Source organism: Colossoma macropomum, unplaced genomic scaffold (genome assembly GCF_904425465.1).
Source record: "Colossoma macropomum unplaced genomic scaffold, Colossoma_macropomum, whole genome shotgun sequence".
Taxonomy (NCBI): domain Eukaryota; kingdom Metazoa; phylum Chordata; class Actinopteri; order Characiformes; family Serrasalmidae; genus Colossoma; species Colossoma macropomum.
Window position 1 is genome coordinate 22,676,684 of NW_023494794.1, and position 21,167 is coordinate 22,697,850.

The 21,167-nt window shown below is 38.6% G+C and overlaps 1 protein-coding gene across 1 annotated transcript; it reads right to left on the reverse strand.

Annotated features, from left to right (window-relative positions):
- Positions 1-961: 961 nt before the first annotated feature.
- zgc:175280 (cationic amino acid transporter 2 family protein) lies at positions 962-20,377 on the reverse strand. Its single transcript, XM_036580631.1, has 12 exons — positions 20,248-20,377; positions 16,660-17,030; positions 15,200-15,355; positions 14,943-15,105; positions 14,703-14,842; positions 12,585-12,807; positions 9,254-9,390; positions 8,430-8,532; positions 6,962-7,077; positions 5,553-5,713; positions 4,611-4,719; positions 962-1,773 (listed from the first exon to the last, which is right to left on the reverse strand). The coding sequence occupies exons 2-12, from the start codon at positions 17,027-17,029 to the stop codon at positions 1,619-1,621; spliced, it is 1,833 nt and encodes a 610-aa protein (XP_036436524.1). The 5' UTR covers position 17,030; positions 20,248-20,377; the 3' UTR covers positions 962-1,618.
- Positions 20,378-21,167: the final 790 nt, after the last annotated feature.

Below are 21,167 nucleotides of genomic sequence, written 5' to 3' on the forward strand. Positions count from 1 at the left end.
CCAATTTAAATACTTTAACCATTGCTAAAATATAAATATATATTAATATATAGTATAACATTCATATAGTCATATGCAAAAGTTTGAACACACCTGGTCAAATGACATGCTGTTGTTGATGTTCTGAGTGTAAATAAGTGAACATATCCTTTACAGTGCAAACTTTTACATATGACTGTATACTAATGAAGGCCTTTTACTAATTTACAAAGGCCTCTTTTCCACAGCAGGGCCAAACTGTTCTGAGCACGGAGGGTAACCGTTCCAGTGGCACTTCCATACGGACACGGTTCAACACGGAACGCTTAAAAACTGCGCCACAGCATCCTGAAATACAATTTCAAACTTAAAAACAAACACTTTCAGTTCGCTCAAACAGAAACCAAATAAAATAAATGAAATCAGAGCACGATTTTAAATTCACCATTCAATAAACATCAATTTCTAAATGTTAAATGGTGCTGCTAACCAGGAGAGAGTAGCTGGTTAGCGTTAGCTTGGCTAGCGTGCTGCCAGATCTGCTCACAACAGAACAGGTTTGATTCTGACAAGCAAAAGCTTTAAGGACACACGTTTAGCTAGATGTTAATGGCTCAAATCTAAAGAAGCGAAGTTGATGTAAGAGGGACAGGAAGCCGAAATTAAACCTGTTCTCTGGTATCTGGAGCTGGAGCCTCCTGGCTAAGCTAATGCTAGCTGGCTCTTCTCTCCTAGCTAATTTAGCTAAAAAGATCCAGACACCCCAGTGCAGGTTTGTTTCGTCTAACTGCTCTCCTATCACAAGTATAGGCGATAAAAACTTATGACAGCGAGAGTGAAGTCGACTGATTGGCAGTGGAGTGACAGAAAGCCAAAATCAGGCCCGTTCTGTAGTACTTTAAGCTGTAGACAGCTAGGCTAAGCTAATGCAAGTGTACGGTGCCTCCCTCCAGTAGTACTCGCTGATCCGATGATCAAGCCGATGATCAAGACTTGTATCTGAGATCACAAATTCAAATGTCTGCAGTTGAAGTGACAGAAGGATAAAAATTATAATTGCTCTGTGGTGCTGGTCCTGCTGGGCGACGCCAATGCTAGTGTAGTTAGCCAGCTAACGTTACAGATGAAGCCCAACACAGTCCAGGCTGTTTCAGTAACAGATGCTTAAATACCACCTGTTTAAATGATAAAGAAGATGAGAGCACATGAGAGACTGGTGTTGGAGTGACAGAAGGAATGCTTGTAAAAGTTAGCCTGTTAGCAGTTAGCAACTCATTTGTGCAATTTTCTTCAGTATTTCCTAGTTCTAATTTAGTGGAACAACAGATGGAAAAAGAAACCATAACCAGTCTCGCGAGTCCAGACCAGCACGGAACGGCCCAGTACAGCCCTGAGAACCATTTGGCTTGACATTGGAAAAGAGGCCATTAAGCGGGTTTCCCAGAATGAGAATAAGCCCAGCCCTGGACTACACAGCATTCTGAATGGACTAGTCTTAATCCCGGTCTGGGAAACATTTCAGGTGTTCAGAATACAGATTCTCAATAATGCACAGATGCTGATCCAATATGAATCTTTACGTTTTCATTTCAGATCAAGCTATTAAGGCAGAGTCTGAGTCTGTTAGCCGCACCACTGGTTACAACTTGGTTTGACGCAGCGGTGGGAAGGAGCCGTCTTTGTTGGCCTTCTCTAGTTGAGCACCGACAGTTTTAACTTGGACACTGTGAGGTGTTTGTTCTCGTTTCTTCTGGACGCTGTGCCACACTCCGTAGGCAAAATAGATCAATAAGCCTGCAGGGAAAGAGAAAAAACAGCTTTCTGTGAACAAAGTTGTAATAGAAAGCAAACAGATGCTGGGGAAGCAGAGGTGGTCTTTGCATTAGGCCAGGGGTCAGAAACAAGCTGCTCTGTTGTGGCTCCACAGCAGAATTAGATTTTTAGGTAAAAATAAATGTTTTCTCCTTCGCAGTAAAATAAAGCTTTGCTGATCGTTCCAACACAGTTTTAACACTAAATGGTCTTAAACACTGGAGTTAATGTAGAACTGCTAGTTCACCCTTAACCCTGAAGGTTGACGCGCAGACTGCTGGTCACTCTCGCTTAGCTAGTAGCTAACAAAAAGGCAAAAAGAGAGATTAAGACGAACATTGAGAATTTGGAGACGAATAGACTTTTTTTATTTCCTTATATGTTTAATCTGCAACGAGAAACTGTCAAACACTAAAAAGTCGCAAAGCTGAAGTCAGTTTCTCGTTTGCCAGCTTCTTGTTTGAATTGTCCTGTTCCACCTTAAATGGTGCAGTCACACTCTGGCGCCTCAGGCACCATTTAAGGTGGAATGTAAAAATTTGAACTAGAAGCTGAAGAATGTGAAGTGACTTCAGCCTCGTAAAAAATTTAACATTGAGAGACATTTTACAAGAAACTGTTCTAATTTTAAAAAGTTTCCTGCTGGAGATGCGAGAAAAGTCTGTGTTTTTCATTTATATTATATTTTTAGCCTATACTAGGACATTAACACATACTGAGACATATTTACAGCCAAGATGGTAAAACAGACAGAAAATGTTGTGGCTCTCAAGGTGGATTAATTTTTGTTGAAAGGACAAAATGGCTCATCTTAACATTTGGCTTACGACCCCTGCACTAGACAAAGGCCAAGGGCCCCATGAAATTAAAATTAGACACACTGTACATGTTGATGTGAAATAACCTACTCCAAAATATATACATGTGGCAGGACGAAGTATTTGGATGCCTTTTATTATGATAGGTGCAATATTCCTTTGGAGGCTTTTATTGTGGTAGTCTTCCTATTTCCAATAGTTCTCCCCCTATTAATTGGTCACAGGTGTCTGAGTCCTTGAACAACATTTCTTTGTTCTTTGGTGCTGTTTGTTGTGGCCTGCTAAGACAGCAGTTGGATCTCTTGGCATTTCTGTTGGTGCTGTGGACAGCCTTGGCTGTGGTTTTAGTTCAATAGATGGTTGGATCTGACTGAAGTTTTGGTATCTGTTGCAGTCATTGAGTAGTGAGGTGTTACTCCTTTCCTCTTTATTCTGTAGGCCCTAATCTTATCCTACAAGAGGTAGGTTTGTGGTTTTGAATCTTCTTTAGTTTTATTGGTGCCTTTTGTAATTTTCATTGGCCTCCTGAAGCTGCAAAGATAAGGGATTTTGAGGGTTCGGAGCTGCTGTTTCCAACTGAATAAGGGAACTCCCATCGTAAGGGTAATCGTTAAATGAAAGTAATTTTTATTTTGTGTAAAATAATTTTGTAGTATGATTTTTCTTTTTGTCCAAAGACAGGGTCTCAAGTCATCCTGCTGTTTTTGCCTGTTTTTTTTTTTCTTTTTTTTTTCTTTTTTTCCATTTTCTATTGTTTTAAGGTTCTAAGTGTTTATTTTGAGGTTGTATACGGACTGCATAACTTTATCTAGTTGATAAAGTTGACTGCATAACTTTATCGACCAACACTTGAGTCTTCCTCTTGGTTAATGCTGGTTATAGTGTTTTTTTTTGTTTTTTTTTTAAATAAAGGAATAAACTTGATTCTACTCTTTTATAAGGTTATACCTTTCCACTTTTGATGTTTAAAGCAGGACAAATTGTGTTGTGGAAATTTTAAGCTTGAAGAAAGATATTTTATGTCCTTTGCTTTAATCAGTTTTTGTCTTTTTGAAAGGTATATTGGTGTTTTTATTTTGAGAGACACGTCCTTGTTTCATCTCATTTTATAAAAAATATATAAATAAAAAATCTGTGGTGCAAACCTATCTCAGAGCATTGCCTTGCACTCTTTTGGTCACATACATTTATTAAAAAAATAAAATTGAAATTGTAGTTTTTTTTTTTAATTCATTTTCATGCAGCTCCACCACCCGGACATGGTTATAATGGACTATTCCAAGTTATGTGATGACACAACTGTGTGAAGACAGACTGGTATAAAAAAGACACTTAAGCGGTAACCTACGCTCTTAAAGATGGTTCTTGAAAGTTTTTTAATAAAGGCGGTGGTTCTGTTTAGAACCTTGAGTTCTAGAACCATTTCATGCTGAACTGGTTTGTTGCATGGTGAAACTGTTCTTCAGGTTGATGGAGAATGTCCTGTATATGGTTTTATATAGCACCAAAAAGGGTTCTGCTACTGTTAGGAAGTCAAGCTTGTAACACTAGAAGAACCCTTTTGGTGCTATATAGAACTATTGTCAAAAAGGGTTTATATAGAACCACATCCACTCTTATGAAAAAAAAAAATGGCTCTTCAGGGCTTCTTTAGTAAGGAAAATTGTTCTATATACAACCATGAACACTCTAAGAGCCCTGTGCATGAATAAAGGCTACTTTGCATCATGAAACACTGATGGAGAATGTGTTGTCACTCTTTCCTGTGCAAACAGTTGCTTCACTTGGGATCCTCTTCTAATTTAGAAACGGTCATCTAGGAGGCCCCGTTCTTGTCTTTTGCCTGGATCCCCAGAATCACTAAATCCACCCTTGCTTTTGCATCAATGCTGAGTGCTAGTGTGCACTGTTTATTTGACAATAGCAGCAATCTTCATATTAGCAGTCACTTCATCCTGACAAGAAGCATTATGAACCAAAAATGTAGGAGTACCAGCTTACCTATTGCCATCCAAACTGCGTAGCGGATCCATGTATCTCCTCCCAGTTGGACCATGAGATAGACATTGACAAAAGTGCTAAGAATTGGGAGCACTGGCAGAAGAGGAACCTGCAAGCAAAAATTGCAGCTTTTAGTATGACTAGTTAGCACTGTAGAGCTACCTTTTGGATCATAACCTAGCCACTCTTTATAGATATTAAGCATGGGTGTCACTAGACCAGTTTTAGGGGGGCCTTTAGCCCTGCGTAAATGTTATCCAGCCCTCCACTTCCCAAGTAAATGCGCATTACTTGTCCAAATCATCTATAGTTCATTCACATTCGCGATGTAGTATAATAGCAGGGCGCAACATAGGGGGCGCTGCCTCTGCTGTGCTACCAGAGATTGACTAACATAACATTCGGTTAATCAGATCAGACCTCGTAAGATGTAAGCCAAACATATCAGACTTGGGGGAGGGCCTCTGGTTTTGTACTGCAAAGTTATCGGTAACCGAGCTGGATTTTGGCTAAAAGCTCACTAAAATAAACATTAGACCTTATTAAGAATCTATAATATGCAGAGTGAAACAGTAAGTACACTTTTAAAAAAGATGGTTCTTTAAGGGTTCTTTAGAGAAGAGACTGGTTCTAAAATGACCATGAACACTCAGGTAAACCTTTGCATTATTAAAGGGTTCTTTGTATCGTGAAAGCGTTCTTCAGAATGTGCTGTAGATGGCTCTACATAGCCTACCAATCTATGAGTGTATTTGTAAAACACCCCTCAACTTTTGAAATATAGAAATTTACAAGTTTGTCAATTTGTCATGGTACTAAGTTTGGATCATTCTTCATCTTTTAGATCTCAGTAAATATACCATGTAGATCTTTTTAAATCACTCATATTCTAAGATGGATTGTGATTTCACACAAAATGCATGAGAACATGCAGAGTCTCACCATAAAGGCAGCTTTGACGCTGCTCTGTGGCTGCCTCCAGATGATGATGACAGTGGTTAGCAAGAACAGCAGAGCTAGAGTGATGATGAGAATCATCCACCACTCCTTCACTAACTCTATTCCCTTGGTCAGAATCACGCTCAGAACCACTGCGAGTACAACTGAAAAACACAACAGCAAAATTTATCAAAGAGGTCCACCGGTGGTGGACAGCATGAAGATACACAAGTATCTTGTACAATCAGAAGTACAATCAAAGCACTCTGTAACTGATCAAATGGTAAGTTACTGTACACATACACTATATGTACAAAAGTATTGAGAAACCTACACATCACACCTACAGGAGCTTTTATGACATCCTATGTTAAATCCATAAACATTAATATGGAGTTGGTCCCCCTTTGCAGCTCTAAAGCCCAAAGGTGTTTGATGGGGTTGAGGTCAGGGCTCTGTGAGGACCAGTCAAGTTTTTCCACACCAAACTCACCCAGCCAGGCCTTTATGGAGCTTGTTTTGTGCACTGGGGCTCAGTCACGCTGGAACAGAAAAGGTTCTTCCCCAAACTGTTCCCATAAAGTTGGAAGCATACAGTTGTCCAAAATGTCTTGGTCTGCTGAAGCATTAAGATTTCCCTTCACTGGAACTAAGGGGTCTAGGCCAACCCCTGAAAAACAACCCCATAGCATCATCCCTCCTCCTTGGCACAATGCAGTCAGGCAGGTAACGTTCTCCTGGCATTCACCAAACCCAGACTCAACCATCAGACTGCCAGATAGATAAGCGTGATTCGTCACTGCACAGAATATGTTTCCACTGCTCCAGAGTCCAGTGGCGATGTGTTTAACACCACTCCATTCAATGCTCTGCATTGTGCTTGGTGCGTAAGGCTTGCATAATGCCAGAGGAGGTTTGGAACACTGCAGTTACTGAGTCAGCAGAGCATTGGACCCTTTAATGCACTGTACGCCTCAGCACTCGGCAGCCCGCTCTGTAACTTTCTGTGGTCTGACACTTCGTGGCTGAGTTGCTGTGGTTCCTAAACACTTCCACTTCTCAGTAATACCACTCACAGTTGATCGTGGAAAATGTGGGAAGAAATTTCACAAACTGACTTTTGCAATGGTGCAATGGTGGCATCCTATTACAGTACCACACTTGAATTCATTGAGCTCTTTAGAACGACCCATTCCTTCACAAATGTTTATAAAGACAGACTGCATGGCTAGGTGCTTCATTTTATACACTTGTTTCAATGGGACTGAATAAAACCCTGAATTCATTGATTAAGAGATGTTTCCCAATACTTTTGTCTATATAGTGCATGTAAAGTTATAAAATAAATAAGAAAATTTGGGACAAAAATGATTTAAACAAATTAAACAAATCAGCAAATGAACAAGACTTACTTGTGAAAATGGTCAGGTAGGACACAACCTTTGAGCTTGTCGGAGTGGGTGAAGAAGGTGGTCGTAGAAGATTCCACTTCTGCTTGTCATTCATTTCATCTGAATCTGTTTGGTATCTGCATGGACACAAAGTAGGACAGGGCTGTTGAATGTCCAGGTTGGGCCTTTTTCTTTGGTATTTGCAGTTTATTGAACTGCATTGCAACTTGAAAGTCAGTGATTCTGCATGTTTCAGACTGTACATTATAAACAGATGAAATCTCCTTGAACACTCGCCAAAATGAAAAATTTTGACCATCAGCTTAGTTTAGTCAAAAGTTCTTCTAACTCGCATCTTTTAGTACTGTGTATAAATTAGGTCCACAATACAGTTTAAGTTTAAAATCTGAACATTTGTAAGCTGAAATGTTTTGTTTGTATTTTTTTGATAATTTGAATGCATTTTAACAAGTCAGAAACACAGTCTCTGGTTGGTAGACAAGTTAGGAACACAGCCTCTGATTGGTGGACAAGCCACAAACACACCCTCTGATTAGTGGACAAGTCCTCTGACTGATAAATCAGTGTGATGAGCTACTTATCAATCTCAGCATTACTGAGCTCTTTTGAAGGTTAATGGAACTGAACAGACTCCTCAGTAGTGGACGTGTTCACGAGTGATAAGCTTAGTATTGGTGTTGTTCTGGACTCACGCATGCGTTTTGTTACATACATGCCATTAACTGAAAATCACAGCTTGTCAAATTATAGTCAAATTTACAAGGTCTTGTTTTAGGGGGGTCATAAATTGTTTGTTTAGTTCCTGAGACAGCAGTGGGATTATGAGAGTGGGAGTGGACTAATGCAGACATTGAGAGCCAAAATAATATTGAGAATTTTGTAACATCACCAAAATAAGTGAATTTTTTCTCTGAATTAAATAAAAGTTAGAACAGCAGAGTATTTCTGATGCGCCTTATCCAGATGTATTGTAATTTATTGTAAATGTATTTTGATTATCTTAGTTTTTTATGTATTGTAATGGAATATGTTACTTAATGCATTCAGGACCGTGTATTCATTATTCAGCCATCACTGCTTTTTTTAAAGTTCTACCCAACCCTGTGGGTATCATACCAAGAGAACAGTGATGGAAAAAATATGAAATCAATACAAAATCATGAATTTTGTCAAACTAATGAGGCTGATGGATGCAGTTCTGCACTACAGAACACAACAAATAACTTATTAAACGATAGGTGTCGGCTGGAATGCCCAGAGATTCATAACTTGCATGCCTTTCTAGATCAAGACTACGCTTTGTCAATGGTGTATCAGCATCTGCGTCGCAGTTTTAAGACTAAACTTAATTCATGCCTGAGAAAACTGGTAAAAAAAAACTGCGCTAAAATAAGAAATATAAACAGTATTTTATTTTACACAGAATATAATCATTTATATTATCCACACACAGGAGTGTGAGACCTACCTGAGGATGAGGATACAGATGGCTACCAGAGTGTAGGCAAACAAAGTGCCAATGGACATCATGTCCACCAGGGCCTTCAGGTCAAACACGAGGGCCATAATGGCTGGAAAACAGAACACAGTTTGTTCACTAAGGAAATACACATTCTGACTAAGTCAGCCTGTTTCATTAATCAAATTCAGGAGCTGCACACTTAAAATGATGGTTCTATATTAAAGAGGGTTCTACAGTAAAGAAGGTTCTATAGTAGCATGATTAAAGTGTTTTTTGCATCATGAAAGCGTTCTTCAGATTGATGGAGAATGTGCTGTAAATGGTTCTATATAGAACCTTTTTGAAAAGGGCTCATATTGTTACGATGTCAGGCTTGTTACAATAGAAGAACACTTTTTGGGTGCTATATAGAACCCTTTTCAAAAAGGTTCTATACAGAACCATTTTCTTTACTAAAGAACCCTTGAAGAACCATAATTTTAAGTGTGTGAATCAAGCTGAACACTGTGGTCTAATATATTATTTAATATTTAATATGTTGAGTATCGTCGCTGTTGGAACAAAACCTTATATTTCCAAAATGGAAACTTTACAGGAGAAGAAAAAATCATTCTTAACTTGTAATGAAAAGTTAATGTAACCAGGTAATTTTGGACTAATTATGTTGCTCCGTTCATCATGAAATGTGGACACAATGTAAAGAGTTTTCAGACTATGCAAAAAACTAAAAATGACAACAAAATGACGGAGATGAAGAGTGTTTGTGTGACAACTGCAATATGCTGAACAGTTGAGTGAGGTGTTTCAGGCGAGTTCCTCAGGTGTGTTACCTGCCACCACTCCCGAAGAGAGAGTGGCTATTACAGGACTTTGCCTTGAGCTGATGTTACTCAGCGGTTTGAAGAGCAGTCCATCTCTGGCCATGGCAAACAGGACACGGGGCATGGGGAACATCGAGCCCAACAGACTGCAACGAAAACAAACATGGCTCACATTAATCTGATTATTGATCAGTACATTGATTCTCGAATCTGTCAATATCTCAAAACTGGGGTGGCTTTCATTTCACTTCATGGAATGGAACAGAAGCATTAACCCCTTAAAATCCCAGGCTTACTACATACTAAGGCTTATTATTTTGTAACTACAGGGACTTCAATGCAAACTGGCAGAGCTATTCTTAGATTATAGAAGTGTATAATAAAACTTTGGGCCCTGGCCTTTTAAGAGGTTAATATTATTGTTATTTATAGTTATCATATTCATATATGTAGCAGCTCAAAGTGCTTTTCAATTAAAAATAAATTTAAAAAATGTCACGCATTCAGCAAACTTTGACATGGAGACGGACTCCATTTCCCAGAATCCTCAGGGAAGTCACGTGACCGAGCAACTTCCTTCCGACTCGGATGCAGACATGGACTCCATTGCCCACAATTCTAGGGGAGATCACATGACTCCTGACTCTCGCCCGTGCTCCAATCAGCGCTCAAACTCCCCAGAGTACTAACTGAGAACACCTGTGAACTTGATCATATGACTAGTTAGTCTCCTTTATAAGCCCGGGCTTGAGTTAGGTTCACTGCGAAGTATTGTATCGTTACGACCTACTGAGCGTTTGTTTTCTTACTGCCTGTATTCTGTTTTGCTGACCTACATTTTGTTCTTCTTGACTTAGTCTTTTGCCTGATCCCTTTGTACTGTTGCCTGATTTGGACTGACCCGTGTTTTGAACCTTACTGCCTGTTTTTGACCCTGACTTCAGCTCTGCCCTTTTTGCTTTGTTTGCTCGATTATATTAAAACTTGTCGTTTTTACATCCGCGAGCGTCTGTATTCTGTTGCCACATCACAAAAAAATAAAAACAAAATAATAAAAATAGGATTAAAATAGAAATAGAAAATATAGTTATAAGTATAAAATTAAGTAAACAAACTAGACCAAATGAGGTATGTTTTCAGATGTTTCCTAGAGGCGCAAACCATACTTGACTGCCTCATTGTAAAAGTTCCACAGTTGAGAAGCATAAAATCAGAAAAAAGGCCTCTCCACTCATTGAGCAGAAGGCAGGAAACACCCTGAACAGGTCGCCAGTCCATCACAGGGCAGACACACAGACATATAGATTCACACCTTTGGGCAATTTAGCATCTCCAGTTCATCTATCTACATGTCTTTGGACTGTGGGAGGAAACCAGAGCATACAGAGGAAATTCACACAGACACGAAGAGAACATGCAAACTCCACACAGAAAGAACCCTGATCGCCTGGCCAGGGGATTGAACTCTCCTTGCTGTGACAACACTAGACCACCGTGCCGCCCAGGACTGCATTACCCATAACAAAATTCTTTTTGAAGACTGTCATTACCCACCCTGTAAATCCAGACTAGTAAATGTTTAACATCTGCAGCACAAATAATAAATAATTAATAAATTTAATATTAAATAACATTTAATATTAAAAAATAAATAATAAATTTGATGCCCTCTGTATTTGAACAGACTGAGCAAATCAGACGGAGCACAACAGAGACAAAAATAAGCTCCCATAATGAATAATTAGGAAATAAACTATGGACATCTTTAAATCGTCACCCATTAAATGTTAAACCATCTGTTAAATGAGGTTTTAACCCTTAAACAGAGAGAGTCGGCTGTTTTCCTATTACTTCAGTAATGGTCCACTTATGACATGCCAGACTAGAACTAAAAGTATTGAGTAAATCAACCAAACATGCAGCGTAACTGTGCTGTGGCCATCTTCCTTCAACCACACTGTTGGGCCACAACATACATGCCAGAAATAGCCCTTAAACATACATTCAAGTCAAGTTCTGGACCACATGCCTAATATCTGCCCAGAAGTTGACCAAGTATGACCATGTATGAAAGCCAGAACCAGCTGTCTAGGTAAACTGAACAATAATAACTAAATGTTGAACAGTGCTAAGGAACGCAGTAATGCCAATTTTGCTAGTGTTAGCCTAGCATGCTAATAGAAACTTCACAGAACGGGTTAGATTCTGTCTTTGTGTCCCTCCAACACCGGCCACTTGTCTTCACTCGCTCAGATTTGAGTCTTTACTCTTAAAGCATGTGGGTGTCAAACCTATGTTGTGGTACATGATACTGTATTAGTCTGCATAGTCTGAACATGATTAGCATAGCTAACTGCTTAACACACAAAATACAAATCACCACTACGCATTTGACTCTTTAGCCCCAAAAGGTGCATAAATGAAGCCTCAGTGAGCCGAATCTGAACCTTTTGCTGTGGAGCTACTTTTTTGGCTACTGTTAGCCTCTGGCGCTAATAAGGACAGTGGTTTATAAAGCACGTTAAGCTACGGCTACCTGCCTTAATTCACACTATATTTGATAGTTTATTAGATACATGTGGAATATAAATACTACACACTGTTAACCATTTAAAGTCCCAGGAAGCAACAGAAAAATATCAAGATTTGTTGATACTAAACTTGAGTGTAATGTTAAACATCTAGCAAAGCTTAAATGAAAAATATAAGATAAAATACAGATTAAAAACGCTGATCAGACCTATCTGAGAATTGTGTGGGTGTGGCTAATGAGCAGCTTGATTGACAGTTTTTTCTTTGTCTAATGCTCCTATCCTGCTCCGCCCCAATACAGTACTAAAATCATTATCCAGCGTTTATGTGAGGGTAACTAGACATCACAGATGAACAGACGAGCAGATGGATGGACAGACAAAGCAATGTGTTAATGAAGGAATGAACTAACGAACAATGTTGGTGTGGAAAAACGAATGAACGGGCGACAGGCAGCTAAAGACAGGTTGTCTAGCTTGTTAGCTTTTGGTTATGCTGAATTAGCTGTAGCTTGCTAAGCTTCTCTGACTCTGAAGCTGTTCAGTGTGGGTGTGTCAAAAGACATCAGCCTTGTGATTGGTCAGGGGAATACAAACAGAGGCATTAGCCAAGATTAGGACTGGCCAGTTTACATCAAGAGGTGAAAAATGTGGAGAAAAACTATATCAATCATTTATTGGTCATTGGGACATTATTTAAAGGGTATGTTTATTGTTTGCCTGTTAGAACAAGATTAACCTACTCAGAAAGAAAACACAGATTTAGGTTGACTGTTTTTGAGTTCAGGGGGTCTTTAGATGCACTGTACCTTGTGGAGAGGGCACACAGAGACCCTACAGCAACGACGTACTTCGCCGGCTCCCAGCCCACGTAAGTGAAGGCCACTGGGAGAGGGCTCTGTACGCTCAGCTGGTAGTACGGCATCATAAGGGTGAGAGCGGCCGACACGCCAAAGTAAGCCAGGAAGCAAATGAGGAGAGACGCCACGATACCCACAGGGATGGACTTCTGGGGGTTCTGAACCTCCTCACCTTCAGGATGGAAAGAGATCCAACAAATTAGCATCTTAGCATAAATAGCATTGAAACAGAAGAGAGGTCCATTTCAATACTGCTTTAAACAGAGATGCTTTTGGGAAATCTGACCCAAAGTTAGGTCAGCAAATACATACACAAATGAATACAGTGAATTAAAGAAATATCTTCAACCAAAAAATGCTAACATTGATATCAAATGAAGGCAAGTTAACATTACACAAAGCATCTCTTGCTTTGTTTTTTGACTACAGACTTAAAATCTTCGAAGGTTCTTTAGTAAAGACAATGAACCATGAACACTCAAAGAACCCTTTGCATTATTAAAGGGTTCTTTGCACTGTGAAAGCGTTCCTCAGATTGATGGAGAGTGTGCTGTAAATGGTTCTATATAGAACCTTTTTGAAAAGAGTTCTATAAGGCACCAATAAGGGGGGCTTCTTTTATGACAAGCTTGTCATCATAAAGATAGAAGAACCCTTTTAGGTGCTATATAGAACTCTTTTTGAAAAGGTTCTATATAGAACCATATAAAGCACACTCTCCATCAATCTGAAGAACACTTCACAATGCAAAGAACCCTTCAATCATGCAAAATACTAAAGAACCCTTGAAGAACTATCATTTTTAGGTTCATTAGCCACACAGCAAGACTGGACTGAACTGAAAATGAACTTTGGGCATATTTAGGGGAAGGTTTTACCTTGAGGCCTGTTCCACACATACAGTGGTGTGCAAAATTTGCATAAATGGCGTTTTCTTGATTTTCTATGTAAAATCCTCTATATAGGACACACGTCTGCACATTTTAATGCACACTTATTGTTTATTTGCTGAATTTGATTCATTAAATGTGGCAAAATGATGGCACATTTTACATTTTATATATTTTACTTATATTTTAACAGCAAATATATAGAAATTGTGCAATAAAATTAAAAGAAAATGGCATGTTTAATGCCAGACCCTGTCAAGGATGTGTTAACTTATTTTCAGTTGGAAAATCAACTAAAAATGTCTTTTGACCGAGGTTTTCAAACTTTTGCATACAGCTGTTGGTGCTGAGGAATGGTGCAGCATGCAAGTATAAAAGACCTTTTTTTTCTAAATGAATAGTCAAATCGGTTAATTTGCTCAACAAATTATACTGTAAAAGGGCATGATGAACATAAATAATATATAAAAGAGCATGATACATTTGTTTACCCACAGCAGCTTTTGACTGGGAAAAAATTTCAAGCCTAGTAGATGTACCAGGAAATAAGTACGCAGCATGAAATGTTTATTGTTTTATTTGATAAGAGTCATGAATTGTAGAATTTGATTTTTTTTTGGAATGTTTTAGTAAGTTTCCGTTTCGTATTCATTAGTTTGTTCCACTATAAATTAGTTACATTTAGAGTGACTAAATGTGAGCAGGTTGGTAAGGACTTGACTGAGAAGGCAGATTTAGCGTGGCTTCATCGCTAAATTGGGGAAGTGGAAATAGTGGAAACATACAGTATTTCTCTCACAAATAGCATGCTGGCATCGTCCACTGAAAAAAAGACCTTGTGTAAAGAGATGAGTCCTCATTAGCATCCAGTGTGGTACCGGTTAGCTGTAGTTTTGGGTCATTTGAAGAGGCAGCCTTGATTACTCATCTGACATGAAAGCCACCAATTTCTCTTTGCTTTTTTTGAATGATAAAACATTTTAAATGTATTCCTACAGCTGCTGCTACATTTTTTGTGCTACTGATCGTTTTAGCCTCTTAACACTAGAGCTATCGCCTAAAAGTTCCATTTATAACTCTTGCAAATACTCAAATATCAAAGTTAGTCGGAGCGCAGATGAACATCCTCCTAACATGAGCATGTTCTGTGTCACTGTAACCTATTAGTCAGACACACCTGTGGTAGCAATGCAGTCAAATCCCACAAATGCATAGAAGCAGGTGGCGGCTCCAGCTATTGTTCCTTCAAATCCAAACGGGAAAAATCCTCCAGCTCCGTAGTTTCCTAGAACAGTGCTGTTTATGGCCGAGCCATTTCTGTGGGAAGATGAGAACACATGCTATGAATGAGTAAAAACACTACAAAGTCACACAGTTTTGAGTATTATTTGTTTTCTAAGACAATAAAGACGCTTACACGGGTACTGAGGCATTGATGATGTCCTCCTCAGTCAGCTGCCAGTTTCCGATATTACCTTTGATGAATCCAGAGATGATGACAAACAACAACACCACTATGTTTACCGCAGTGAAGATCTTGTTGACGATTGCTGATTCCTTCACTCCAAAAGCAAGGATACCTAAGGAATTCATATTAAAATACATGTACACATTAATGTATATAATTTTCGCATTAATAATAAGAACAACAATGTGTATGTGCATTGATTTTACCTGCTAAAAGCATAATAAGGGCAGCTGCAAAGAAGTCTGGGTAAGGGGCGAGTCCAGGTAAGTTCATGGCTGCGTGCTCGCTCAAATAATTAGCAATAACATTCCCGATTAGGTCATCAAAGGTGCCACTCCAGGCTCTGGCGACACTGGAAGTACCTGCATGATTGCAGTAAGTCATAAAATCATTCAGACTTATCAGCTATGGAGTTATTGTTACACTGATAATGTCTCTTATTACTGCATATTTATGGTGTATCATTTAGGTGTACATTAACATTTGTTAATGATTCAGCTTTGTCTCAGGAAACATCTGACTGAGCCTGAGCTTTGGTCACGGACTCATTCAGCTGAGCAAGAACTCAACTGAGAATTGCATCTAAGCAAATAATCACCTTCACTATTGGGGAGGAGAATAATGCATGATGTGATATGCACATGGCTATGTGTATATAAGAAAGCTGATATAATAAACACAGAGTGAGTCTAGTCCTGGGGTAAAAAGGATTTTTGCTATAACTTCATGTTGATGTTCCATTGTCGCTGCTTTGTATAAGCCCACCTTGACTTTGCCTTACATTTACCTTAATATCTATTATCTTAACATTGATATCACCGTAAGTTTTTCATAAGAAAGCCTAACACTCATTCTCACCATACACTTAAACCTAAACCTAACACTAAAACCTAATTCATATGACAGCAATTCAAGCATTTGTAAATAAGATATAAGGGAAATCTAATCCTTTGAACCCTTATAAATCTTTAAAGACTTACTATTCGGTAGCTACTATAAATGATTCAGTATCTACTATGAATTATTCAGTATCTACTATAAATTATTCAGTACTATAAATTATTCAGTACTATAAATTATTCAGTAGCTACTATGAATTATTCAGTATCTACTATGAATTATTCAATATCTACTATAAATTATTATCTACTATGAATTATTCACTATCTACTATGAATTATTCACTATATACTATAAATTATTGACTATCTACTATAAATTATTCAGCATCTACTATGAATTATTTAGTAACAACTATGAATTATTTAGTAACTACAATGAATTATTCGGTAACTACTATGAACTATTCAGTATCTAGTGTGAATTATTCAGTATCTACTATGAGTTACTGATTAACTATTGTGAAACTTGTATGTAAGGCATGTAGCTACACTCTTAAAACTAAAGAGTTCCTAAATGGTTCCTGGCATGGACGTACAGTTCTAAGAAAAAATCTTGGCATAGAACCTTTACTTTATGGGGGATATACAAAAATGGCTCTTGAAAGAACCATTAGAGAACCAAAAGTGGTTCTTTTAGGACATCCCTCCAAAAATGCTTTTAGCCTCCTTTATTTTTATGCATGTATGAGAGTGAGGAACTGAAGTGTTGACCACATTATGGTTTAAGGGGTCAATGTGTCTCCACAGTGTTTTCTCATGCTTGCCTATGATGTAGGAGAGCAGGAGGTTCCACCCTGTAATGAAAGCCCATATTTCCCCCACAGTGACGTAGCTGTAGAGATACGCCGAGCCTGTTTTGGGGACACGGGCACCGAACTCTGCGTAACACAGCCCTGCGAAGACGGAGGCCACGGCCGCGATGAAGAAGGAAACGATGATGCTGGGGCCGGCCACAGTTCGGGCCACTTCACCTGACAGGACATAGACACCAGCTCCGAGCGTACTGCCCACTCCCAGGGCTACCAGGTCCAGCGTGGTTAAACATCGCTTAAAGTCAGACTGTTCACCATCCGGCTCCAGAGGCTTCCGCCTAGACAGGCTCTTGACAAAGGACAGCACACTGCCAGAAGGCATCCTGGGAGTGGGAAAACGCAGAGGAGAGGCATGAATCAAATCATTCACAGCATCTACACAATACTTTATACTATCAGCAACATTTCACTGGTTCACTGGTAGTTTTAGATAGTAAATAAAATGTCTATATATGTGTTGTAGTCATGGCAACCCCTGGTTTCTATCACCACCACTGTAAAGAAATCTGAACCATTTCACACCAAACCACTCTGAATCTCTCTCGTTTTTGCTATCAATATAGACTTATGCTGAAATTGTAAATACATTTGGCAGAGTTCCCTTTTAAGAAGCAATTTCTAGACTAATCTAGGCTAAAAAGTATATATTTGCTGTCGTAGCAAAATGTCATATCTCCAAAATAGAAGAAGGAAGAAAAAAGGAACTCTTTATCTAGTGATGTTTTTTATTGATCTGTTCATTATGAAATGCCCTTGATTGTATTCTTACTTTATTTACTATACTGATGTTCTATTGTCTATTGATTATATCTTATTTATTTACCGGTTTCCTTTATTAAGTTGCCTTGTGCTAATTTATACTACCAATATAACTACACACACATACACATCACACCTACAGGAGCTTTTATGACATCCCATCCTAAACCTATAGGCATTAATATGGAGTTGTTCCCCCTTTGCTGCTCTAACAGCTTCCACTCTTCTGAGAAGTTTTCTACAAGATGTCGGAGAGGTCAGACACTGATGTTGGACGAGAGGGCCTGGCTCACAATCTCTGTTCTAGTTCATCCCAAAAATGTTTGATGGGGTTAAAGTCAGGGCTCTGTGTGGGCCAGTCAAGTTCAGCTCACCCAGCCAGGCCTTTATGGAGCTTGCTTTGTACACTGAGGCTCAGTCATACACACATTCAAGTGTACAATTGTCCAAAATGTCTTGGTCTGCTGAAGCATTAAGATTCCCCTTCACTGGAACTAAGGGGTCTAGGCCAACCCCTGAAAAACAACCCCGTATCATCATCCCTCCTCCACCAAACTTACAGTTGGCACAATGCAGTCAGACAGGTAACGTTCTCCTGCCATTCACCAAACCCAGACTCGTCCATCAGACCGCCAGATAGAGAAACATGATTCATCACTCTATAGAATGCATTTCCACTGCTCCAGAGTCCAGTGGTGACGTGCTTTACACCCCCTAAAGTTTGGCATTGTGCATTTTGATCTTAGGCTGCTCGCCCATGGAAACCCATTTTGTGAAGCTCCTAATGTGCAGTTCTTCTGCTGATGTTGCTTCCAGAGCCAATTTGGAACTCTTTAGTGAGTGATTCAACAGAGGATAGGCACTGTGTGTTTCAGCACTCTGTGAGTCTGCATGGTCTACCACTTCGTGGCTGAGCTGTTGTTGCTCCTAGATGCTTCCATTTCACAATAATAGCACTATCAGTTGTCCGGGGCAGATCTAGCAGGACAGAAATTTCACAAACTGACTTGTGGTAAAGGTGGCATCCTATGATAGTGCCATGTTTAAAGTCACTGAGCTCTTCAGTACGACCCATTCAACTGCCGGTGTTTGCCTTTGGAGACTGCATGGCTGTGTGCTTAATTTTATCCACCTGTTATCAATGGGTGTGGCTGAAACACCTAAACTCAATAATTAGGAGGAGTGTTTCAATACTTTTGTCCATATAGAATATAAATATAGGAAGAATATATAAATGGACTTATCATGCTTCTCCCCTTCTTCCCTCCTTTTTACATTCTTTCTTTCCTTCTTTTTCACTTTCTTTCTTTATTGAAATGAGCTGTTTGATATCACGATATGTCCATTCATACTTTCTCTCATTAGTTAATCATGTCAGTATTAGCATCATGTCTTAACATCATTAGCTAGAGACGCTGTGGGCAGATGTTGATTGGGTAGATCTCAGTTCTGCACCCAAATTAAAATCTTACATCTTAATGACTAACACTTTTCATCCCACTTGCTTGAGACTGTAAGTGTTTAATGGTTTAATTGTTATCTATTTATGATCTCTACGCAATCACTGGCACTCAGGATCAAGAGACTTTAGATTAGAAGGTCAAAGACTGCCATATCAGAGATTACACCGGATCCTCATCGTTCTGAAAGATTTCCAAATTAATGCACTAATGCTGAAGATAAAAAGCACTGTCATGTCGCTGTTTTCGGTAGAAAACCGTGTATCTTCATTTTTGTAATATTTCAGTTTTTGACATAATTTGAAAATACCTACTGTCCTTTATATTGTGTGTAAATTTCATGATGAATGGACCAAAAGAAACGGCTCAAAATGACTTGGGGGGAAAAGTCTGGTTCCATTGACTTACATTAAAAGTAAAGTAGGTTTTTTCCTTTTCCTGTAAGGTTACCATTTTGGAGATCAAGATTTTCTTCCAACAACATCGATAAGCAAAAGTCGCCCCTGGTCAAGTTATGTTTTATTGATTTTTAAGTGTAAATAAGTTACTCATCCTCTACAGAGAACACACTTCTGCACATTTTAATACAAAATTACAGTTTTTTTTCATTTAACATTTTTGGGAAAAAAATAAGACATAATAAAACATAAAGTGTGACCTGTTGTGGCACGTTTTGTGTTTTCTTCCCCCCAATATGTTGCAAATAAACAGTAATTTTGTATTAAAGTGTGCAGACACGTGCTCTCTGTAGAGGATGTGTTCACTAATTTACACTTAATAAATCAACAAAGCATGTTATGTGCGAAATGTATCTGGAAAAGGCTGTAGTTTTGTTATTATTAACTAATTATTATCACAGAGGAGCACTGTCATACTGTCGTTCCACACCTCATTCGAGCCAAATGTTCAAACTGGCTTTAAATCTCAATTTGCATGTTTGACAAAAACAATTACATGAAATTTTTATGTAACCGTGTAAGAATAATTACACTGAATGTAAATCAAACACCAGAAAAAGTGAATAAGCAGTGGGTTTACTTGATTCAAATATCTACATCATTTCTACATCAACACTATTGTTGGCAAAAGTGAGCAAACTGAAAGAGAATAACTGCTGATTTAACATGTTATTAATGCAGAACTGATGTATTTGAATCAGCTGAATTCAGTGCATCACTTCTTTCCAGTAAATTGTCCGATATAAATTGTCCAGCAGTCGTGAATCCTTATGTTTTAAGTCGTTGGCTTAAAAGAGCAAAAACAGATTTATCAAATAAGGAAAGAATTAAGGAGCCCATCTTATTAAACTAAGATTTCTTACCTGGACTGTTGGAGAGCAGATCAGGCCGTGTGTGAAGGTGTGGCAGCTGAGAGTGTGTGCCGTGTCCTGAGTCTTCTCGACCACAGTCCATATCGCAGGGCCCCTCCTGGCTGAGCTCACGTGTCTCAAACTTTCACGTGTCATTTTTGATGGATTCTGTTACATTTAGGAGAGCCGTGCGATTTCTGAGAAGAAAAAAAAAGAGAAAGCTTTCAGCCAGGTGTTTTGAACACATGCGTATCGGTCAGGAAGAGTCTGTGTGATTTAGCCGGCTTGGACTGCATGTACAGTCCACACAGAGTGGTCAGACGTCATGAGGCAGACTGACATTGTGTACTTAATCATGCAGGAATGACAGAGTATCTTAAAACACATGAACATCACAGTCACAATCATCACAGCATGATTAATATATCAGATCAGAATGGCAGAAAAGAAATATGCTGTAATACAGAACTTTATACATATTTATACACACACATATATATATATATATATATATATGTGTGTGTGTGTGTGTGTGTGTGTGTGTATATATATAACTCAACAATATAGAACTAAATATACACCCTCTTAAAAAAGATGGTTCTTCAAGAGTTCTGTAGTAAAGACACACTCAAAGATCTATTTGGATGCTTTAAGGGTTCTTTCCATCATGAAATTGTTCATCAGATTAATGGAGAATGTGCTGTAGAACCTTTATAGAACCTTTTTGAAAAGGGCTCTGTATAGCACATTTATTATAATATACACTGTATATTCTTTTAGTGTTCCTGGTTCTATATAGAACCATTTTCTTTACTAAAGAAATCTTGAAGAACCATTGTTTTAAGTGTGTATATAATTCAAGAAAACGTTCCATTACATACAGTACACTCTTAAAAATGATGGTTCTTCAACAGTTCTTTGGCAAAGACAAT

Bases quoted from the DNA above. Each gene is read 5' to 3' on its own strand.
- zgc:175280 (XM_036580631.1), bottom strand. From the start codon at position 17,029: ATGCCTTCTGGCAGTGTGCTGTCCTTTGTCAAGAGCCTGTCTAGGCGG. The intron at 14,843-14,942 runs GTAAGCGTCTTT...ATCTTCCCACAG, and splicing joins ATCAATGCCTCAGTACCCGT to AAATGGCTCGGCCATAAACA. The intron at 9,391-12,584 runs GTACAGTGCATC...TTTTCGTTGCAG, and splicing joins CTGTGTGCCCTCTCCACAAG to TCTGTTGGGCTCGATGTTCC.